Source organism: Ochotona curzoniae, unplaced genomic scaffold (genome assembly GCF_017591425.1).
Source record: "Ochotona curzoniae isolate NIBS_2020 unplaced genomic scaffold, NIBS_Ocur_1.0 scaffold_2476, whole genome shotgun sequence".
In the NCBI taxonomy this organism is placed as follows: domain Eukaryota; kingdom Metazoa; phylum Chordata; class Mammalia; order Lagomorpha; family Ochotonidae; genus Ochotona; species Ochotona curzoniae.
Genome location: NW_024467095.1, coordinates 1,158,016 through 1,178,601, shown reverse-complemented (window position 1 = coordinate 1,178,601; position 20,586 = coordinate 1,158,016). Strand labels below are relative to the sequence as shown.

Sequence of the window (20,586 nt, the reverse complement as noted above, 5' to 3'; positions counted from 1 at the left end):
TAGAACCTTCACTTGGTTTGAAGTTTTGCACTCAGAGTGCAAAAGCAGGTAGGACCTGGAAATTTCTACTCCAAACAGTACTCCAGGTTCGTATGCCTGGGCGAGTAAGGGCAGCTCAGAGTTGAGTGGACTAGGGGAACTCCTGAGTAGTTGATTGGTTCCTAAACCAGTGATCCTGGGACCTTGCTGCTAAGCGCCATTGAATCCTTCTAAGCTCACTCGTCGAGCACAGTTACCAACTCAGAGATCGCCTTGCTAGGGGCCAGTATGATGGCTCCACTGCTAATCCTCCACCTGCAAGCGCTAGCATCCCAGCTGCTCCACTTCCCATCCAGCTGCTCCACATTCCTGCCTGTGGCCAGAGCCTTGGGACCAACACCCATGCGGGACACCTCTAAGGTTCAGGCTCTTGGATTCATTATCAGTTCAGCTCTGGCCTTTGTTGCCATTTGGAAAGTGAGCCAGTAGGTGTAAGACTTTCTCCTTTCTATAAATATGCCTTTCAAATAACAAAAAGTAAATCTTTTTAAAAATCGGCCTGCTGGGGCCTGGTGTTACAAGATGGCAGGTTACAGCCCACCTACATTGCAAGCATCCCCTGCTTTTTTTGCCCTTTGGGGAATGAACCAACAGGTGAAAGGTGGATCTTACTGTTGCTCAAACCCCTCTCCTTCCTCTCCCCCAAAGCTCTGCCTTTCAAATAAATAAAACTGAGTGAGTGTGTGTGTGTGTGTGTGTGATCAGCCTTCTATGGATTTATTGCATTTCAAGTCTTGGGCTGTTATTGGCTTAGCAGGGCCAAACCAATTATTTAAAACTGAGTAATTGAAATCGGCTTCACAGATTTTAAATAAATTGAGGAAACTTTATGATTGATTTTAATAACACACCAGGTTTGAAGACACACAAGTAAGAGATTAAGTGAGAAGTTAAATCTTGATTCTTCTGCTTTTATTAATGCTTGTGAACTTGGGGAGAAGGATTAAAATAATGATTTGGTAGTCTTCTTATGAACCTACAGTTAGATGAAGAAAACTGGTGCACCTGTCCCAGCATGTTAATTGGAAAGTCTGATAATCCATTGCATTTATTTCATGGAGGAAGCAGTGATATGTGGGTAGTGTAAGTGACTTGCAGATTGGTGTGTCATTACTAATGTTACTAGGGCACTGCTTTCTTGCTTGTCGTGACCTGTACCGTCTCCAGATTAACTGCCTTTCATTTTCTTTAGGATCTGGTTGTCATGGAGCTGCGTCAGCTTCTCGTGTGCCTGTCCCTGTGCACAGCCTTGGCCTTGAGCAAGCCCACGGAGAAGAAGGACCGCGTGCATCATGAGCCTCAACTTAGCGACAAAGTTCATGACGACACTGAGAGCTTTGATTACGATCATGATGCCTTCCTGGGTGCTGAGGAAGCAAAGACCTTTGATCAGCTGACACCGGAAGAGAGCAAGGAGAGGCTGGGGTAAGGTGCCTTCTCTGGGGACCAATTAGGGTAATGCCATGCTTTGTATGTCCTCCCCCGTTTATGGCAGCAGTAAAGCTATGTTGAACTGCATCTTCTGAAGCTAACCACGCAATTGCTGCCCCTGAAATAGAATTAGTGCCTGCTTGCCTAGGTTACTCCATGGAGTGTGATCACATTCTACAAGGCAAAGTCATTTTGCGTCAGATGTGCTGAGGGCTCCTGCTGCATCCTGCTGGTCCTAGGAGAACATATGTGGGGACCTCTGCTGGTGGTTCGGTTTTTTTGTTTTAATCTGGACCATTTGTTCACAGTTGCCCATCCACATTTTAGAGTGGCTAGTAAACTGCACATTGGACCCCTGGAGTATTTTCTGTAAAGTTTATGATTTCCCAGGATGTCCTTCAGTCTCAGATATTTGCTTAATTAAAAAAATGAGACCCAAACCGACTGAGCGCGATCAGTGATCTCAATGTCACCATGGTACCTGGGCCGAGCTCGGCTCTTGGGCTCTCTGGCGCCCTCAACAGGCAACCCTCCCTAGGAGTTCAGTGCCAGGGTTCCAGCGGACTGTTTCTACCTGGAGTTCTGAGACCTCCTGGTTCTCCCAGAGCCTTGCTTTTTAAAAAGATGCGGGTTGTCTCTGCAACAAGGGTGCTGGGACGGCTTTCTGATCTGTATCCAGCAGGTGTGTGTGAAAGTTGTAGACAGTGCTTTCCAAAAAAAAATGTTTTACCAGCATGGGTGGCACTATAAAATGTTATTATAGGTTTGCATTTGGAAATACCACAGAATAAATTTAGTCTTTCACTGGATTATCTGCGGACCAAAAAATGCAGTATTTTATTCCTCAGCACTAGCAGAAGTAATCAAAAGATTTTGCTGCGTAGAATGACCAATCTTCCAAAACGTTTGGGAGTAGATATGGAAAGCATACATCCGTCTCCTCCCACTGTGAGTTGCTTTTCTAACTCGGAGAGATTGTGCTCACTTTGTGTTAATCCCATAACTGCACTAACATTCCAGACCAAAAATGGAGTTGCACAAAGAAGATCCCAGTGTTAACGTCACACCTGTTAATACTACGTACATCCCTCCCCTGTTCAGCCTGCACACACCTCTTTCCCAACTTGCTCCACAGGAAGCACCCTTATCTTGGTGTACTTGACCGAGGCTGTTCTGGCTTTTCCCAGGTAACAGAATAGCTCTGCTGGCCCTGTTTTCAGTAGGGAAAAAGACTTTTACATCATCAAGTGGATATTATCAGAGATTGAACACATCAGCAGCTGCAGTGTTCTGTTAGACCGAGATGATAAAGTCAGGTTGACTGAATGAGATAAGTCGTGCTTGCTTCTAAATTTTGGCACTAACCCTAGGCACAGATACACCATTGAAAACAAAGCCCAGGTTAATTCTTTTTTGGCTTATTTTCTATGGCATATGTAGATGCCATTTTGGTAGATGATTGCACACTAGAAATTGGGAATAACATTGCCCCTTTTCTTCATTTGTCTATGTAAAGCAAGTAATTATTAAGAGGGAAATCATAGTTATAGAGGCTCACTGCTGTTTTTGAAATACTTGGTGGAGTTCTTAGCTTTGGTGCATTTGCTCTAGAAATGGGTAAAAGTGGTTCCTCATCCTTTTGTGAAATTATAGACACTTTAATGGAAACTAATCTCTTTCTTAGAAAATGCACACATACTATTATAGAAACCTTTGTGTGTTGAAATTATTAATATTATGGGCCCTTTTGAGTCCTCTTATTGACCCAGATTTATTTGTTTACTTAGAAGGCAGAGAGAAATCTTCCATTGAATGACTCCCAACAGCAGGGGCTGGGGCAGGCTAAAGCCAGGAGCCCAGAATTCCACCCAGGTCTTCCCACAGGTGGCGTGGGTCCGAGCTCCTGGCCATCACATACTGTCTCCTAGGTGCATTAGCAGGAATCTGAAGCGGAAGCAGAGCAGCTGGAACTGGAACTAGCAGTCATGGGCTCCGAGTGTCCCATGTGACTCCCTTACTACACTGCTGCAATGTGGCACCCACCCCCACCCTCAAGTTCTTAAAGGAACCAAAAGGTTACTTTGTTATTTGAGCTGTAGATTCGTATGCTACCTCTTCAGAAAAGTACCCTGAAGGCCATTAAATGCACTGTGTTTGTTCTGGAGTCAGTATTTGGCTAGTGTCATCATAACTGCATCCATGGGGTTGTCCATTGTCACAGAACTATTTCTTAACACCATTAGTGTCATAAATTTGTTCAAAGTATTAAAAGTCCAAGTTAGAATGTCAGGCCTGAAATGGTGCATACCCAACTGTGTGCCTGCTTACAGTGCATTTTGCAGCTGCCTGCAGGCTGCCTTTTACATTTTTAGAGGATTGCAATGTTTTTATATGTGCATGAATATGGCAGATTGTTTATGAGACCAAGTCAAAAATATTTACTCTGTCTGTTTTCAAAAGAAAGGTAGCCAACTGCAGGATTGAATCGTTTGAAGATTCTGTCCAGCCAGCTTCATTAAGAAAAGCTCGTCTTGAGCAATCATGTGCCATTTTTATCTGGGTAATCCCTCTCTTCAGATTATTTATAGTAACTTAAAAATATCTTTTGGGGTTGGGAGGGGCTCTGCTACCTTGTCCTTTTTTTCCTTAGTGGAACAGTGAGGTGGTGCTGTTTAGGCACACACTGGGTCATTGTAGATCAGTAGAGAAGTTTCAATACTGGTATAGCTTAATATTGTTAAAATTCTACAGTCTTAAACAGTTTTGTCCTTACGTCCATATAGAGAGAAGGTATGTTTTGCTTTAAAATTGATTTATTTTTATTGGAAAGGCAGATTTACAGAGAAGGAGGGGCAGAGATCTGCTGTCCACGGGTTTATTCTCTAATAATTGGCCGCAACGACCAGAACTGCACAGATCCGAAGCCAGGAGCCTGGAACCTCTTCCGGGTTTCCCACTCATGTGCAGAGTCCTCCACTGCTTTCCCAGGCCACAAGCTGGAACATGAACCAGCACCCGTATGGGATCCCAGTGCATGCAAAGCTTTAGCACTGAGCCATTACGCTATCGTGCCGGACCCAAAAATAAATAAATCTTTTCAAAAAGATATTTATTTGAAAGAGGACAGAACTACAGAAAAAAGCGAGATTTTTACTCCTCAAATGGCTACGGCTGAGCCAGATTGAAACTAGGAGCCTTTTTTGGGTCTCCTACATGGGTGCAGGGTCCCAAGGACTTGGGCTGACTTCTGCTACTTTCCCAGGCACATTAGCAAGGAGCAGCCGGACTTGAACTGCCACGCATATGGGTTGCCTTCACTACTGGTGGCAGCTCACTATGCCATAGTGCCAAGTCCTGCCTTTTTTTTTTTTTTTTAAGATTTATTTGAGGGGTAAACAACAGAGAGCTATTGTCTGCTGTCTTATCCCCTAAATGCCCTCAACTACCAGAGCTCGGCCTAGCTGACGCCAGGGACTGCATTCACATCTCCCATGTGGATGGGAGGAGCCCAGCTACTTTCTGGGACCATCACTTGCTGCCCCTCAGATGTGTTGGGAAGGCAGCATCCCAATGGCCTTAACTGTCTTCCCACGCTGCCTTCCTCATGCTGGAAGTTGCTGCTGCACGCTGGGCTGCTTTCATGTGTAGCTTTACCTAAGTTGCCTCGGTCTCTATAAGTAGGTGGTTGAATCTTTAAAACAGAGTTTACCTGCCATGCACATAGACTTCAGTTCAGATGGCCAGTCGGAAAGATGGTGTGATCATTGACCAGTTTTGGTGTTTTGCTTTGTAATCTGCACACTAACCTTGTCACCTTATTAACATTCTCGCCACGATCCGCATGCTTAAGATATTTTGCCAGAGTTCTCTGTTTTCCTGATGACATGTAGAAGTCCAACTCAGCATAACAAGAGTTGCTGCCCTTTTTTAGATAAGCATCCCCCTCATAAAAATTACATATCTTTATGTTGAATGGACTAAATTATTGGAATATCTTGCATTTGTAGTAAACCATTATCAATGGTTGTGGCCAGGAAATGAGGGTTCTCTCGGTTTCCTCAAAGCAGTAAGCATGGAGAACCCAAACAGGCATGGGCATTTGCTCCTGAGTGCTGACAGAATGGTTTGGCTTTGGGGTGTAAGTGCAACAGCCATGGACTGTAAATAAATAAATAAATAAATAAATAAATAAATAAATAATAACATTTACCCTGAATGGCTTATTATGATCAGAAATGAGTCCCTTCTGAGGGAAACCAGGCATGCCTGTGTAATGTTTGGTTTTGGAGACTTTTCCATGCATTAGCCTTGAGCGACACCTGTGGTCACAGCACACAAGCTGGCCATGTCCAGGGCCTGGTGTCCTTTTAACCTCTTGCTGGATTTCTCTGCATTTTCTACAGAAAGATTGTAAGTAAAATAGATGGCGACAAGGACGGGTTTGTCACTGTGGATGAGCTCAAAGACTGGATTAAGTTTGCACAAAAACGCTGGATTTACGAGGATGTAGAGCGACAGTGGAAGGGGCATGACCTCAATGAGGACGGCCTCGTTTCCTGGGAGGAGTATAAAAATGCCACCTACGGCTACGTCCTAGGTAGGTCCCTACCGTCGGGGGAAAGCCTCGTGGAGCCGGCACCTTGAAATGTAACTGTTTTGTCTTGTAGAGTGATTGTAGATAAAGTAGACGCGGATAAAGATGGGTTTGTGACGGAGGGGGAGCTGAAAGCCTGGATTAAGCACGCCCAGAAGAAATACATATATGGCAATGTTGAAAGCCAGTGGCAGGAATTTGATATGAATCAAGACGGCTTAATCTCCTGGGATGAGTACAGAAACGTGGCCTATGGCACATACCTGGGTAAGGGGCAAGGTGTCGGCCCTTGGAGACCATGGTCCTGAGTCAAAGAAACAAATGGGTCACACAGTAAAAAGAAGAATGGTGCCTAGCCCAAGTCGTCCCACCTGAGCTGATGGCCCTTTGGTTCTGTTTGAACTCTGTGTGCTATGTATTATTGGTTTGATTTTGTTCTGAAGTTTGGCGTCTTCCACAACTTGAGCATTGCAAATCTGTTTGATTGTATTTCCTTCTTGGATGATGTTCAGAGTAGATTCTACTGAAGAGACTGTGTCTGTTCCAGCAACGCCAAGCGAGACCTGGAGATGTCTCTTGACATTGTCCCTTTCAAATGTTGGGCCTGAAATTCAAACCAAATTAGATTCCTTTCTAACTGGCGGACATCTGGTAAAATGCACTGTCTTCTCTTGGTAAAATAAAATTCAAACAAAATAGCTTCCTCAATTAAAAAATTTAACTATACTGCTTACTAAGTTTAGAAATGAAAATTTCCCATTTGTTTCCTCTGGCGCATGGGTTTTTCAGCCTGCTTTGCAAGTGCTTCAAGGCAAATGAATGTTATTTTGACTGCTTTCGGTTGATTTGTGTGGGGGGCCACCTGTAAGTAATTTTGTTGCTTGTTCCACTTTGCTTCTGCTGAATATTCAGTGACAGTCTTCCCGAGTTGCTGCCCTAAGGTGTTTTAATTGTGAGTCCTTTGTTGCCTACGGCTACAGTTGAGGCGGGGGAATTTGGGAGCAAGTGTCCCTCCGACTGGCCAGCAGTGTAATGGTCACTGTCCGCTGCGAGCCAGCTGTCCACGGTAGTTACACAACTGCATGCATTTCTGGGGAAGAGACTTATTTCTGTGTCAAGCGTGTTCTCATTTCCCAGACTGAGCTGGCACTGTCTCCGCTCCGATGCTTAGCCAAGATCAAGCAGATCCTGCACCGTGTTAAGAACATGTGTACAGAAGAGTCAGTGCAGGTGGGAGGTGATGCTTTTTGCTCTCTGGCTCGACATTCTCCCAGTTTCCTTGGCAGGGATTGTGAAGCGGAGGGTAGGCTGTTGGTGAGCCACACGAAATGCTGTGTTAATAAATCAGCTTGGACTTAAGCACTCACCCGCTGCCCTGCCCAGAATAAAACTCCGGATGATTGTTTGCATAAAAATCTGTTGAGAGCCCATGGCCTCACAAGGCAGATGATTCAATGTGATGGGTATTTCTACTGCCGGAGACTATACATAAGCTGGAGTGCTGGCTGAAGTAGCTATGCCTTTATAAGGTGTCTTTCCCCAGAGGCGTGCGGGGCTGACAGCACTCCGGGTGTGACGAGGAGTTTGCCTGCTCATTGGTGTTTGATTCACTTTTGCGTTCACATAGGAATCATCTTAGCTCTTAGGTAAAATGTGTCTTCATGAATCCACTGCTCTCAGAAGGGATGTTAACACCCTTCTCTGCCACAAATGAAAGATGGTATCCTAAGGTCCACTGTGCCTGTTCCCAAATGAAATCAGGAGCCTCTCCAGAGCTGTGTCGGCCAGTCAGAAGTACACACGAGCTCTTAGGCAAGGCCTGGGCCCCGACAGGGCTGTAGGCCCGAGGTTTGTCACCTAAAGTTTCTTCCTCATGCATGCCATGTTGCTGTCATGCTTCTTGGACTGCTCACCATGGTCTACCCCAGGGGTAAGAGGAGGGCTGTGAGTAAGGATCTAGTGTGAAAGTGGGAGCTGTGTTTGTCATGTAACACCACTGGTGCTGAAACTTTGTGTTTGGTTAGAAGAGATGACTTTATATCAGAGAAAGGTGACAGCTTGGAGTATACATCTATGATGATTCAATATGCTGACTGAATTTTTTTTACAAGCTATAAAGAATGAAACTTTGAGCTGATCACCTCTCAAAACAGTTTTGTCTCAAGATGTCTTCATTTATTTATTTGAAAATCAGAGTTACTGAGAAAGAGCTTGGAGATCTTCCATCTGCTGGTTCATTCCCCAGATGGTTGCAACAACCAGGACTGAGCCAGGCTGAAGCCAGGAGCCCAAGCCTCTTCCAGGTCTCCCACGTGGGTGGCAGGGGCCTAAGCATTTAGACCATGTTCTGCCTTTGCAGAGAGCTGCATAGGAAGTGCATCAGCTGGGCACGAAACGCCATCCATTTTGGATGCCAGCAGTGCAGGTGGCAGCTTTACACACTATAACAACACTGGCTCTTGTTTTCTCTTATGCTTCAAGTGTGGAAAGGTTGAGCCAGAATATCAAAGATCAACAGAATTGGTGTTATTATTTAAAAGGCCCTGTGGATCGTTTTACAAAACTATTCGGTATGTTACAAGAATAAAAATTTATTGTCTTTCAAAGTGTTCTCAAATTTGTTGTCTGCATTGGTTCACACAGCAGTTTGACGTTTTTCTCTCTTTTCTGCAGTTAAGTTAAAGCCTTCACGCTTTTTCAGCCTAAAGAAACCAAATTTCTTTCCGTCCTGTATATGACACTAACTGCTGCCTGTGCACTGCCACACTGTACCAGATGAACAGGTCTAAAATCAATTTGATTGTAATAGGATGTTTCTTTTAATAAACTAACTTTATCAGAGTAATTGACCTATGGTGAAATGGGGGTACTTAAATGCACAGTTGTTAAGTTCTGACCAATATATATGCCAGGGAAACTGGGGACAGTCCAGACAGTGGGCTTACCTCTCACCCCGAGACGTCCTTGTGTTCCTTTAGTTCTCACTCTGCCCATGTCTTTTCTCCTAAGCAAGCAGTACTCTGCTTTCTGTAACTCTGGAATAGTTCGTACTTTCTAGAAATTGCATCCATGTAAGGAAGGGTGAGCAGCACCTGTAACTTCTGGCTTAGATATCCTGGTTGGCCAAGCACACACACGCATCAACTGTGATTTTTCAAAGTGGTGATGTTCTGACATTGCTTTACTTGAATCCAAGTGTCCTGGAAATGGGCTAGAAGTCCTTTGGCATTCAGCTTCATGATGAGAGCCCTGTGTTTACGTAAAAGAGCTGCAAGAGCTGACATTTATTGAAAGCTAGCCATGTCAGGTCTTAGTCCAAGAACTCCACCTAGACTGACTTTCTCATGAAATGCTTAGGTACCCTGTGAGGCGGGTACCACATTTATGTCCATCTTGGAGACAGTTAATGCACTTGCCTACGTTCACACTGTGAGGGAGCAGTGGAGTTCAAACCCATATGGTGTGACCGTGGGCCAGCACTGCATCCCAGACATAACTGCAAATGTCAGCTGTGTCATCCCAATAATAGTGACATATTCCATGTTTGGTTATGTCTTCCAAGAGCCCGGGTTCCGTGTTGAATGGTAACCATTTACACTCAACTTGGACTTAATTCTGAGGTCTGATTACCAGGATTTTAACCCTAGATGAACTGTCTTTATACTGCTACAATTTTACCTATATAATCAAGAGTTATTTCTTCTTTGCTTACTCTTTCTTGGAAATTGATTTCCTCATCCAAGGCATTTTTTGTTTGTATAAGGAGCCTTTAAGATTTGACTTGAATTTTTGTTTTCTAGATGACCCAGACCCTGATGATGGTTTTAACTATAAACAGATGATGGTTAGAGATGAGCGGAGATTTAAAATGGCAGACAAGGATGGAGACCTCATCGCCACGAAGGAGGAGTTCACAGCCTTCCTGCACCCCGAGGAATATGACTACATGAAAGACATAGTGGTGCAGGTGCGGGAACAGGGCTCAGCCTGTCTTTCTGCTGCCATTGTCATCATCTTCAGCTTTTCCCATGTACATACACAAGTACTGGTCCAATTCATGGTCCAGGATCTGTCACCACTTTTCTTTTTGTTACTTTTATTGGAAAAGCAGATTTACATGGAGACAGAAATGGCCACATTGGCCGGAGCTGAGCCAATCTGGAGCCAGGAGCTTCTTTCAGGTCTCCCACATAGCTCCCCCAAGGCATCGGGCCATCTCCATTGCTTTCCCTAGCCATAAATGGAGCCGGATAGAAAGTGTAGCAGCTGGCAAACGAACTGGCCCTCATATGGGATGCCATGCTTGGAGGTGGAAGATTTGCCTGTTGAGCTGTCCTGCTGGACCCCGTACATTTTTTAAGTACTTTAGGCTTTCTGTTTAATACTTTCCATCAGACAATTGGCTTTTTCATTAGTAGCTTCATATAAAGTACAAAGGGGGGAATCCTGTTTTTTAAAATATCTCATGATGAGTGGTCTCACTGAATAGTAGTACAGTAATACCAGAATTCCCGCAGAAGGCAGCTGGGGACAGCACGGGCTGTCCGGAGCTGCCTGCGGCATCGCTCAGCTCCAGGACTTCAGCAGTGTACTGCACTGCCCATATTCTCCCTGAAGAAACTTGTTTACCATTTTCCAGTTAGGAAAACACCAGTTTCCCATTGCTTTAATTCTACAGGGTCTGTGAGAAATAGAGAATGAGAGAGAGAGTGCTGTATTCTCTCTTGGCAGATTCATTCAGAGACCAACTAAAATGGCTTTTTGTTCTTTCCTGCTTAGGAAACAATGGAGGATATAGATAAGAATGCTGATGGTTTCATTGATCTAGAAGAGTATATTGGTAAGTCTGTTTCTAGTGGTGTTTTTAGAAGAAGCTAAAAAAAAGACTTTTGGAAGCAATTTGCTCTGTGGGTCAGCTCTTACCTGATCATTAAGCCAGGCCAGTGTGATAATAAAGTATCCACAGTGGCACTATCCAATTAAAATGCTATAATTTCCACTACCAGCATAATTTATTGATTTTTTAAATGGTCATACATAGCACATCCCACTTTGTGTGGGTGGGTTTTTCAGTTTTTTAATTTTCATTTTTTGACAATCTTTACATAGTTAATTAGGGCACTAAGTTTCATGGGCTACAGGAAAGTGGGTAAGACTATTATTACCACATTTTTTTTTCTGTATCTGGGGTAAAGGGGGAGATAAAGGAGAAGCCGCACCCATTCCAGGTCCCCAATGTGGGGCATGTTCCTAGGGTCTTGCTCAAGTGGTTTTTGATAGTTCAGCAGTTCTGAATCGCTGCCAGTCTCGCCATTCCAAGCATGATAAAGTCGTTGCAGAATCCACTAATTAACATAGTCCACTTAAAGTCTCCGTTTGCCCAGATTTTAACTGCCAACACATGGCTGGGGTCGTTGATCTATTTGTTTTGTCCTCTGTTGTGGTGCCAGGTATCCTCTGCAGGTTCCAATAGACTGCCATATCCTCCATGTGCACCTGGTTATGCTTTCAACCTCTCCGTCTGAGCCTCTGAGGAGGCTCGGCTCTGGCACTTTATACTCCGTGGCAGATCATGGGTTCTGAGACTGGCAGTTCGATTGGGGAGATCCCAAAAGAAACTTTGTCTGAGGTGATCCCAGACCAATTCTTGTGTGTACTTGCAAGTACAGGGCCTGGCACTGTCCATTGCCCCAATCAGCTGGTGGTTGCTATTGCTGGGTCGGTTGGTTCTGTTTCCAGCCCTGTCTTCCACTTGAACCAATGGGTGTTGCAGTCCAGCCTGGTTCTGCCCAGCGCATACTCGGCCCTCACATAAACCAGTGGGAGCTGCAGCCTCATTGGAGTGACCCACAATAACCCCCACCAGGCCCGCCCCCTGCCCTTGTTCCCCTGCTCGCCAATATATACAGCAGACTAGTCCAGTCTGTCCCACATCCCATTCAGCTCTCATACATGTCAGTATGGATTGTAGCCTAGTTCAACCCAATCAGCTCCACTGTGCAGCCCACACACATGCTGGTGGGTGCTGTTCTGTCCAGCCACCCCTGACCCAGTCCTTGTTTTCATGCTCTCCAGTGGGAGTGGTAACCTATGAGGGAGTTGCCCACTATTCCCCTCCTAGGCCACTCCCATTCCCGGATCACTCACTTTCCACATGGTTCTGTAGTTTACCTTGACAGACCAGCCACTGGTGCCAGCATCTGCCATCTGATGCTGCGGCAAAGCCCAACCAACCCTCACCCATTCTGCTCCATGTTTGCACCTGCAGGGACAGTCAACCAAGCCTGGCTCTTCCCTGATCTGGCTTGCTTGAGGCCCACAGGTGTTGTAGCCCTGCCACCATCCCAACTCATGCTCTCCAGTGGATGAGGTGCTCCAGCAGGGGGGCCCTCCAAATTCCTCTTACCAGCTTTACCCCCTCCCTCCCTGGTTCCTACTAGCACTGAGGCCCAGTCTGGCATGACCCGCCTCACCTAGGCATTTGCTAGTGGAGCACATCCCACTTTGACCCAGCTACATGTTCAGCTCTCAGTAGCCACATTGGACCATGTGGATAGATACATAGCTGTAGTGTGCCCCATGTGGCATGCTAATTCATAGTAAAGAACTGCAGGGAACCCGGGAATAAATAAGTATTCAAATAGCAGAATGAGTGGCTGGCGTCGTGGCGGAGCAGGAAAGCTGTCGTCTTTGACATTGGTGTCCCATATGGGCTCTGGTTCATGTCGCGGCTGCTGTACTTCTGATCCAACTCTCTACAGTGTGCCTGGGAAAAGCAGTGAAAGATAGTCCACGTGTTTGGATCCCTGCAGCTCGCGTGGAGACCTGGAAGAAGGTCCTGGCTTCTGACTTTGTAGCCATCTTAAGAGAGAAAAGAAAAGAGGAAAAGAACAGTAAAAAGATAGTGACAGGAGAAAGATGGCTGCTGGTTTACTCCCTAAATGGCTGCAATGTTTAGGGCTGAGACAGGCCAAAGGAAGGAACCTCAAACTCCATCCAGGTCTCCCAGGTCACGGCAGGGACCCAAGCATCTGGGCTTTTCCAAGAGCATCACGAGGAGCTGAATCACAAGTAGAGTAGCTGGAGCTGAAACCAGTGCGCATGAGGGATGCCAGGGTTAAGGTGGGGGCTTAACACACAACACTGGCTGCCAGGTCAGCACTTTCAGCTTCCACATATGAGCAACAACATGCAGTACTTATCTCTGTGCCTGGCGTATTTCACTTTAATAGTGTTGAAGTTCCATTCGTGTTGCTGAAAATGACAGTATTATATTTATGACTGATATTCTGTAGTGTAATGCACCAGATGTTCTTCATCTGTACAGCAGCAGACACCTCTGGCCCCCAGACTTGGTAAACATGGGGGTGCAGTTCTTGATGTGCTGATGTGACTTCCTTTGAATAAATGCCAAGTAGTGGGGTGACTGAATCCTGGTAGGTTCAGTTTTGTGGGAGGGGCTTCCAGTTGGCTTTATTACGAGAGCAGTATCTCTGAGTACCCTTTTGTAGGCAGCTAGGATCCCAGGTGGCACTGCCTTCCAGGAGGGGCTGTCGTGTTGGACTGCTCAGCCAGTTGCCTCCCGGTTTCAGCTTTCTGCACGTGCACAGTGTGGGAGGCAGCAGAGCCTCACCACCCACACTGGAGAGATGAGTTTGGTTCCTGGAATGGGCCTGGCCACTGAGGGCGGGTGGGGAGGGAGCCAGCACTGGGAGCTCTCTGTTCACTTGACTTGCACTTTCCTTGTATCTCAAACAAATAAAATGTAGCTAAAACTATTTCCTTTGCTTTACCTCAGCACTAGCATTTGTTGTTTTTTGCCTTGTTTAGAGTATCCATTCTTACTTGGAGAAGATGGATCCTGGTGGTTTTGATGTGTCTTTCCCTAATATTTAGTGATACTGAGTGCTCACTAACATTGGAGTGATGTTGGGTATTTGTTCACATACTTGTTAGGCAGTCATCTCTCCTGAGAAGTTGTTGGTTGACCCTTGGTGCACTTTGCTGTTGGTTTGGTTGCTATTAGCCCGTGTGACAACAGCTGGCGTGTGGTTTCCTGTGTGGGTTATCCCTTTACTCTTGATTGTTGCCTGCACTGTGCGGAAGCCAGGACTTCATCCCGATCTCACGGATCACCTTCCAGTGCCTTCTCAGGCCCAGCAGCAGGGAGCTTGGGGGGCCACCTGCCACCATTCTGCTGCCCGCTGTTTCAGATTCTCTGTTTGGGTCTTATGCACTTGGAGTGGGGTTTCCTCTGTGCAGTGAGGCAGGGGTGTCATTCCGCCCCCTGCATGCGGTCAGCCAGTTTCCCCAGCAGCATGTATTGAAGAGGCTGTCTTTTTCTCCAGTATATGTTTGAGGTCAAATATCAGTTGAATGTAGATATCTGGATTTATTTCTCGGTTCTCCAGCAGGTATTTTGTATTCTTTCTTTTGTTCATATTAACTTACACCACTGGCTCTGTGTTTCATACAAGCTGGTTTGTTTTTAGATTTCTAATGTTTGTTTTTGTTGTACTCAGACACAGAAATTTTCCATCCGCTGCTTCACTCTCCCACGGCTCACGTCTAGACCAGAGGCAAGGGGCAGAACACCTAGTGCACATTTCCCATGTCCTGGCAGGGACCATCCCGTTTCCCAGGGCACTGCAGCATGGGAGGAGGGAGTACCAAGTGGCATCTTTGTGCTGCCCCTGGCCCTCCTCACCCCACAGACGTTCTGCCCGTGGTACAGTGGTGTGTGCACGGCAGCATGGTTGTTCTCTGTGAAAGGGCTGACAGGTATTTTCAAAACCTTCCAAGTTAAGTTACTGTTAGAGTTATTAATACACATTTGAACAAAATGACAGAAAAGGTTTTGTTTATATTTAAAGTGTAACGAGTTAGTGCAAGTGGTACTTGTTACAGTAATGTCATTTAGCTCTTAGAACTCTTTTTGTATTACATGCCAAAAATCATATGGCCTGTCATAAAAAATAATTTTATCTACTTATTAAAGATTTAATTTTTGTTACTTTTTGTTATTGGCAGATTTACAGAGAGAAGGCAAGAAACTTCCATCTGTTGATTCACTCTCCAAGTGGCTGCAATGGCCAGAGCTGAGCTGACCCGAAGCCAGGAGCCAGGGGCTTCTTCAGGTCTCCCATGCAGGTGCAGGGTCCCAAGGCTTTGGCCTGTCCTCAACTGCTTTCTCAGGGCTCGAGCAGGGAGCCAAATGGGAAATGGGGCAGCCGGGACACGAACCAGCACCCATATGGGATCCCGGCACATGCAAGGCAGGGACTAGGCTACTGTGCCTGGCCAAGAATTATTTTTAAGAAAAGAGTTCTTTATTTTACTTAAAAGTTGGAGTTACAGAAAGGAAGAAAGGACCTGGAGCAATGGCTATATCCTTACCTTGAAAGCCCTGGCATCCCATATGGGCACCAGTTTTTGTCCCAACTACTCCACTTCCCATCCAGCCCCTGCTTGTGGCCTGGGAAGGCAGTCGAGGACTGTCCAGAGCCTTGGGACCCTGCACCCACATGGGAGACCTGGAGGAAGCTCCTGGTTCCTGGCTTTAGATCAGCTCAGCTCTGGCCATTACAGCCACTTGGGGAGTAAACCAGTGGATGGAAGATCTTCCTCTCTGTCTCTCCTTCTCTGTGTAAATCTGATCTGACTTTCTAATAAAATAAGTTTTTTTAAAAATCAACAAAAATTTTTAAGGGAAAGATTTTTTAATCACCTTTTTACACTCTAGTAATTCTGAGGATAGAGATTGATCTTTTACAGGTCTGCTTACAGATAGCTGGCTGGGAAGCAGGGTGGCCAGGACTCAAGCTAGAGCATGTGTGCCCTGCGGCTGTGCCCACCCCACTGCAGTGCTGAGGACAGTGGTGTGTGTGCTGTGTATAGTGATCGGGTGGGAGACAGTTTGGGTTTGCAGCATTCTACACTTGGTCAAGTTTCCCTGAGAATTGAAAACTGCACCTTTCTGAAAGCAGTGGTCCAGTTGACTTAGGCACACTGAGGAGAAATGACATAGGGCACAGCTGGTCTTTACCTTTCTCGATGCCATTCAATGTCTTATCTGCCTTTTTTAAGGTATAAAGAAGCTCTTATTTACTCAAAACCAGCAGGTGGGAATATTCTTCTGCAAAAAAAAAAAAAAAAAGAAAGTAATTAAGCTCCAGGAAAATACCCTGCTAGGCAGTCGCTGTGGTGTAACAAACCTTCCCTAGTGCTGTTAGGTTCTAAGGAGATGGACAGGCAGTGCCTAGCCATAGTCATCCAAAGAGATGACGTGAGTCGGTCTGGAAGAAGACAAGTACATTTCTGTGTCTGCACAGGTGACATGTATAGCCACGATGGAAACGCTGATGAGCCAGAGTGGGTGAAGACAGAGCGAGAGCAGTTTGTTGAGTTCCGAGATAAGAACCGTGATGGGAAGATGGACAAGGAAGAAACCAAAGACTGGATCCTGCCGTCGGACTATGACCACGCAGAGGCAGAAGCCAGGCACCTCGTCTATGAGTCAGACCAGAACAAGGTGGGTCAGCTAGCAGGGGTCCAAGTCTGGTGCCGAGGGCATCGCCTGCAGAATTTCTGTCAAGGCCAAAGACTGAGAGTCTGAGTCTGCAGAGGAGGCAGGTGTGGCCTTGAGAACCTGGAGGCCACAGCTGCTGAGTGGCCTGTGTCCCTCAGCCTGAGCCCAGCACACAGCACCCTCTCTGCTCCCTGAGGCCCCAGGATCTTTGCTTGTCTTTTTGTTGTTGTTGTTGTTTCTTTTGTTCTTTTACCTTAATGGGCTTACTCTGCCCATTGAAAGCTAGTAATTTGCTCCTTAAATGTGTACTTTTAAAAATTCAGTCCTTTGTAACAGTTAGTAAATATCTTTGCCCTGAAACTGCTCAGGTTGCCCTGGATGAATTAGCTGAGGCATTCAGTCCATTGACTGTGGTGTTTCTGCTAAGCCCCATCAACTTGAATAGTCTGCTGAAACTGAAAGTAAACGTGGATCTAAATATGGGGATTTTAGTGCTCTGGAAATCCTTCTAGCTGAGCTAAGCTTCCGTTTCAAATGCATTTTCTCATCTTGGAGCCTTCCTAAGGGTTGGTTTGTCTCGAGTTCTTGCTCCAGTTGCCAAGTACATTGTCCTAAGGTACGCAGGGAACAGAAATGCAAGCAGACATCCTTTTTCTTTTTTAAGATTTACTTTACTATTTTTTGTTTTGGTTTGGTTTTTTGGAAAAGCAGATATAGAGAGAAAGAGAGACAGAGAGGAAGATCTTCCATCCGTTGATTCACTCCCCAAGTAGCTGTAATGGCCAGAGCTGCGCCGATCTGAAGCCAGGAGCCTCTTTGGGTCTTCCAAGTGGTTGCAGGGTCCCGAGGCTTTGGGCCTTAACTGCTTTCCAAGGCCACAAGCAGGGAGCTGAATGGGAAGCAGGTCCACCAGGATTAAAACCGTTGCCCATATGGGAATCCCTGCTAGGCTACCACCATGCTGGGCCCTCAAGTAGACATCCTTGGGAAATGTGTGCCTGAGCCTTGATTTGGGTTGTCTAACCTGGTTCCTGGCCAGGGCAAAGCCAAGGTGCGGCTGAGGTTTAGTGGCAGGTTCTTCATTGTTGTCCAGTGATGAGTGGTTCACTTTGAAGTGCTTGCCCAGTTCTTGACCGTGGCCTGCAGGTGCCCCACTATTCTGCTGTGACGGGACCTTCCTCCTAGGGAGCCAACCCATCTCGGGCATTGAGTTGTCTATTACTGACATCCTTCCACTTTAAGCTTTCTTGTAATAGACACATTGATTGCTGTTTGCTTCCCAGTGGAGGAAAGGGACAGTTAGTGGAGTAACTGGAGTCTTCCTGTAGCCGTGTTTCCGGGCGTGGAGTGGGAGTGCTTCCTGCCTCACCTCTTGCTTTCCCTGAGCAGGATGGCAAGCTGACCAAGGAGGAGATCGTCGACAAGTATGATTTGTTCGTGGGCAGCCAGGCCACAGATTTCGGGGAGGCCTTAGTCCGGCACGATGAGTTTTGAGCCTGCGCCGGAGGAGCTTGCATCACTTCAAAAGTAATTTATTTTTACAGCTTCTGGTTTCACATGAAATTGTTTGCGCTACTGAGACTGTTAGTACAAACTTTTCAGGACGTGCAGCAGCGTCACGGAACAATGAAAACCACCCCGTCCCCGTCCCTCCTGTCTCCGAGGGCCTGGAGGGCAGTCATGCGTCCGAGGAACAGCTCTGAGAGTGCACTTGTGTCTGTAGGATGACGCTTTGTGCTGTGTATACCATGGTGTGTTTGTTTTTGTCTTTGTTCTCTAGTTGGGAGGAGGATAAGAAGGGTCAGCGCCTTGGCCCACATCTGGAGGCAAGCACCAGCCTTGTACTTCTCCCCAAGCCCTTCCCTGACAATTTTTATAATTCTCACTTAACTCGTTTTTTGGGGTTTTTTTGTTTTTGTCTTTGTTTTTTAAGCCTAAGATCAATAAGAAACGTTCAGGAGAGAGAAAAGGAAAAAGCTATCCCCGCCATTTGTATGTAACAAGTGTACTTCTCTTCCTGCCTGCTGAGAAGGCAATGGGGGCGTGTGCTACACACTCGTGTGGTTCCATTCCCCATGCGAGGACAGGCCCGCCCTGCGAGAGAGCCCGGCTCCACCTGCTTACACACATGCACAGACACACACAGACACCATGCTGCAGCTCCACCTGCTTACACACACACACACACACACCCCATGCTGCGGCTCTACCTGCTTACACACACACACGGGCAAGGACAGGCCCATGCTGCGAGAGAGCCCAGCTCCATCTACTTACACACACACACACACACACCATGCTGCGGCTCTACCTGCTTACACACATGCACACACACACACACCATGCTGCGGCTCCACCTGCTTACACACACACATGGGCAAGGACAGGCCCATGCTGCGAGAGAGCTCAGCTCCATCTACTTACACACACACACACACACCATGGGACCAGCTTCTTGCTGGTTTTGTCAAACACAGCTGTGGTGGGGAAGGGTTAGGCTCACGTAGTAAGCCTCACAGGGTTGCTTCCGGCCCAAACAGCTAGAAGATTAAAGGAAGAATCCTAGCGTATTCAGGCGGACGTTGTGTTCCGGGTGTGCATCTGTTAAAGTGCTTACAGCATAATGTTTCGCCTGTTGAAATCACGCTAAGTGCCACATGTGGTGCCTCTTCCCCAGGTGTGCCAAGGAGTGAATCTTGGTTTCTCCATAATTAAAATTCACTCCTTTCCAATCACGTCATCATCATCGAAAGTGCCTTTATGAGAGAAACTATCTCGGACCGGAAATCCGCCTACGAAACTGACATGCGATGACCTGGACTGCCTCCTGGGAAGCTTAAGGGCCTCCCAATGTGGGCATTTTTTCCTTTCCTTTCCTTTCCCTCTCCTGAACAGTAGTTAAACAACAGTATTAGTTACATGCTTGGCTGCAGTGTTCTGTTCTCGTGTGCTGGTTTCAAAAACCACGTGCTGCTGAATTTCCCAGGGATCCTCATACCTCACAGTGCAAACCACTTCCTGTCGGGCCTCTCTCCATGTCTGCTCGGAGGCGAGGGAGGCCCCTTGGGTGTGAGGACCATCGCCCCGTTCCTCATCTCCCCACTTCCGTGCCACCAGCAGGAACTGAAAGGTAGATTGTGAATCAGCAGGTTGCCAATCCTCACCTAAGCCAGGGGCGTTGTAGAAGGAGCTGACAAACCCCACTCTGTTCCCAACTCCACTTTACCTATATTGTATGTAATATGAACTCTGTCCATTTGGGTCCGTTTCTTACAGATGGGCCTCTTTTAAGAAGAATTCTTGTATTCCAAGTTTTTAGCCCTCAGGTTACTAAGATAAATATATGTGTATATAACCTTTATTATTTCCTGTATATTTCTGGATAACACATTCAGGTGGTGCTGGGTGGTTATTAATTAATCTGAACATAAGTATCTCCTTTGGTCTTCCGCAATCATGTTGAGCTACTTGGTATGGTAAAAAGCCAGGTCTGATGTAACTTCACCCCAGCCTTCACATTGAGCTCTTGATAATGAATACACTAAGTTTAACTCCAGTAGAAGGTAATGGAATCCCCACCCTCCTGCTCCATTTCTGATAAATCAACCAGAGAATCACTGATGCCACCAGCCCTGGTGGCCAGCCTTGAGGCCACGGAGCCTCACCGCACACTCAGGCCTAATGTTGAAATCATGCGCTTAGAAAGCAAAGCTTAGTTGCCCAGGAGGTAAGCCATGGCCTGCCAGGATGGTGGCTTCTGGGTGCTGGGGACCCAGCAACAACCACTGTACCCTCGTCTGATCCATCGGATTGTTGCTGTTTAAGTCGAGCGTGAGGCTGTTGAACAGAAACGACACACCCCCATCATGCGTCCTGTGAATGCTAGCTCTCTTGAATTTGGATATTGGTTATTTTTTATAGAGTGTAAACCAAGTTTTATATTCTGTAATGCAAACAGGTACCTATCTGTTTCTAAATAAAACTGTTGACATTC

At 46.3% G+C, this 20,586-nt stretch overlaps 1 protein-coding gene across 5 annotated transcripts in view; it reads left to right on the top strand.

The window, feature by feature from the left end:
- Nucleotides 1-20,586, top strand: part of CALU (calumenin) — a 27,275-nt gene extending 6,689 nt beyond the window's left edge. For 2 of the 5 annotated variants that reach the window (XM_041002056.1, XM_041002055.1), the window contains exons 2-7: nucleotides 1,232-1,464; nucleotides 5,874-6,067; nucleotides 9,865-10,031; nucleotides 10,844-10,904; nucleotides 16,396-16,595; nucleotides 17,982-18,533. In XM_041002056.1, the coding sequence (XP_040857990.1) occupies nucleotides 1,244-1,464; nucleotides 5,874-6,067; nucleotides 9,865-10,031; nucleotides 10,844-10,904; nucleotides 16,396-16,595; nucleotides 17,982-18,086 (948 nt within the window). In that variant the 5' untranslated portion in view covers nucleotides 1,232-1,243 and the 3' untranslated portion in view covers nucleotides 18,087-18,533. Of the gene's footprint in view, nucleotides 1-876; nucleotides 1,465-5,873; nucleotides 6,072-6,420; nucleotides 6,429-9,864; nucleotides 10,032-10,843; nucleotides 10,905-16,395; nucleotides 16,596-17,981; nucleotides 18,534-19,269 lie in introns of those variants that run through there. The other 3 variants (XM_041002058.1, XM_041002057.1, XM_041002059.1) reach the window with 3 other exon arrangements.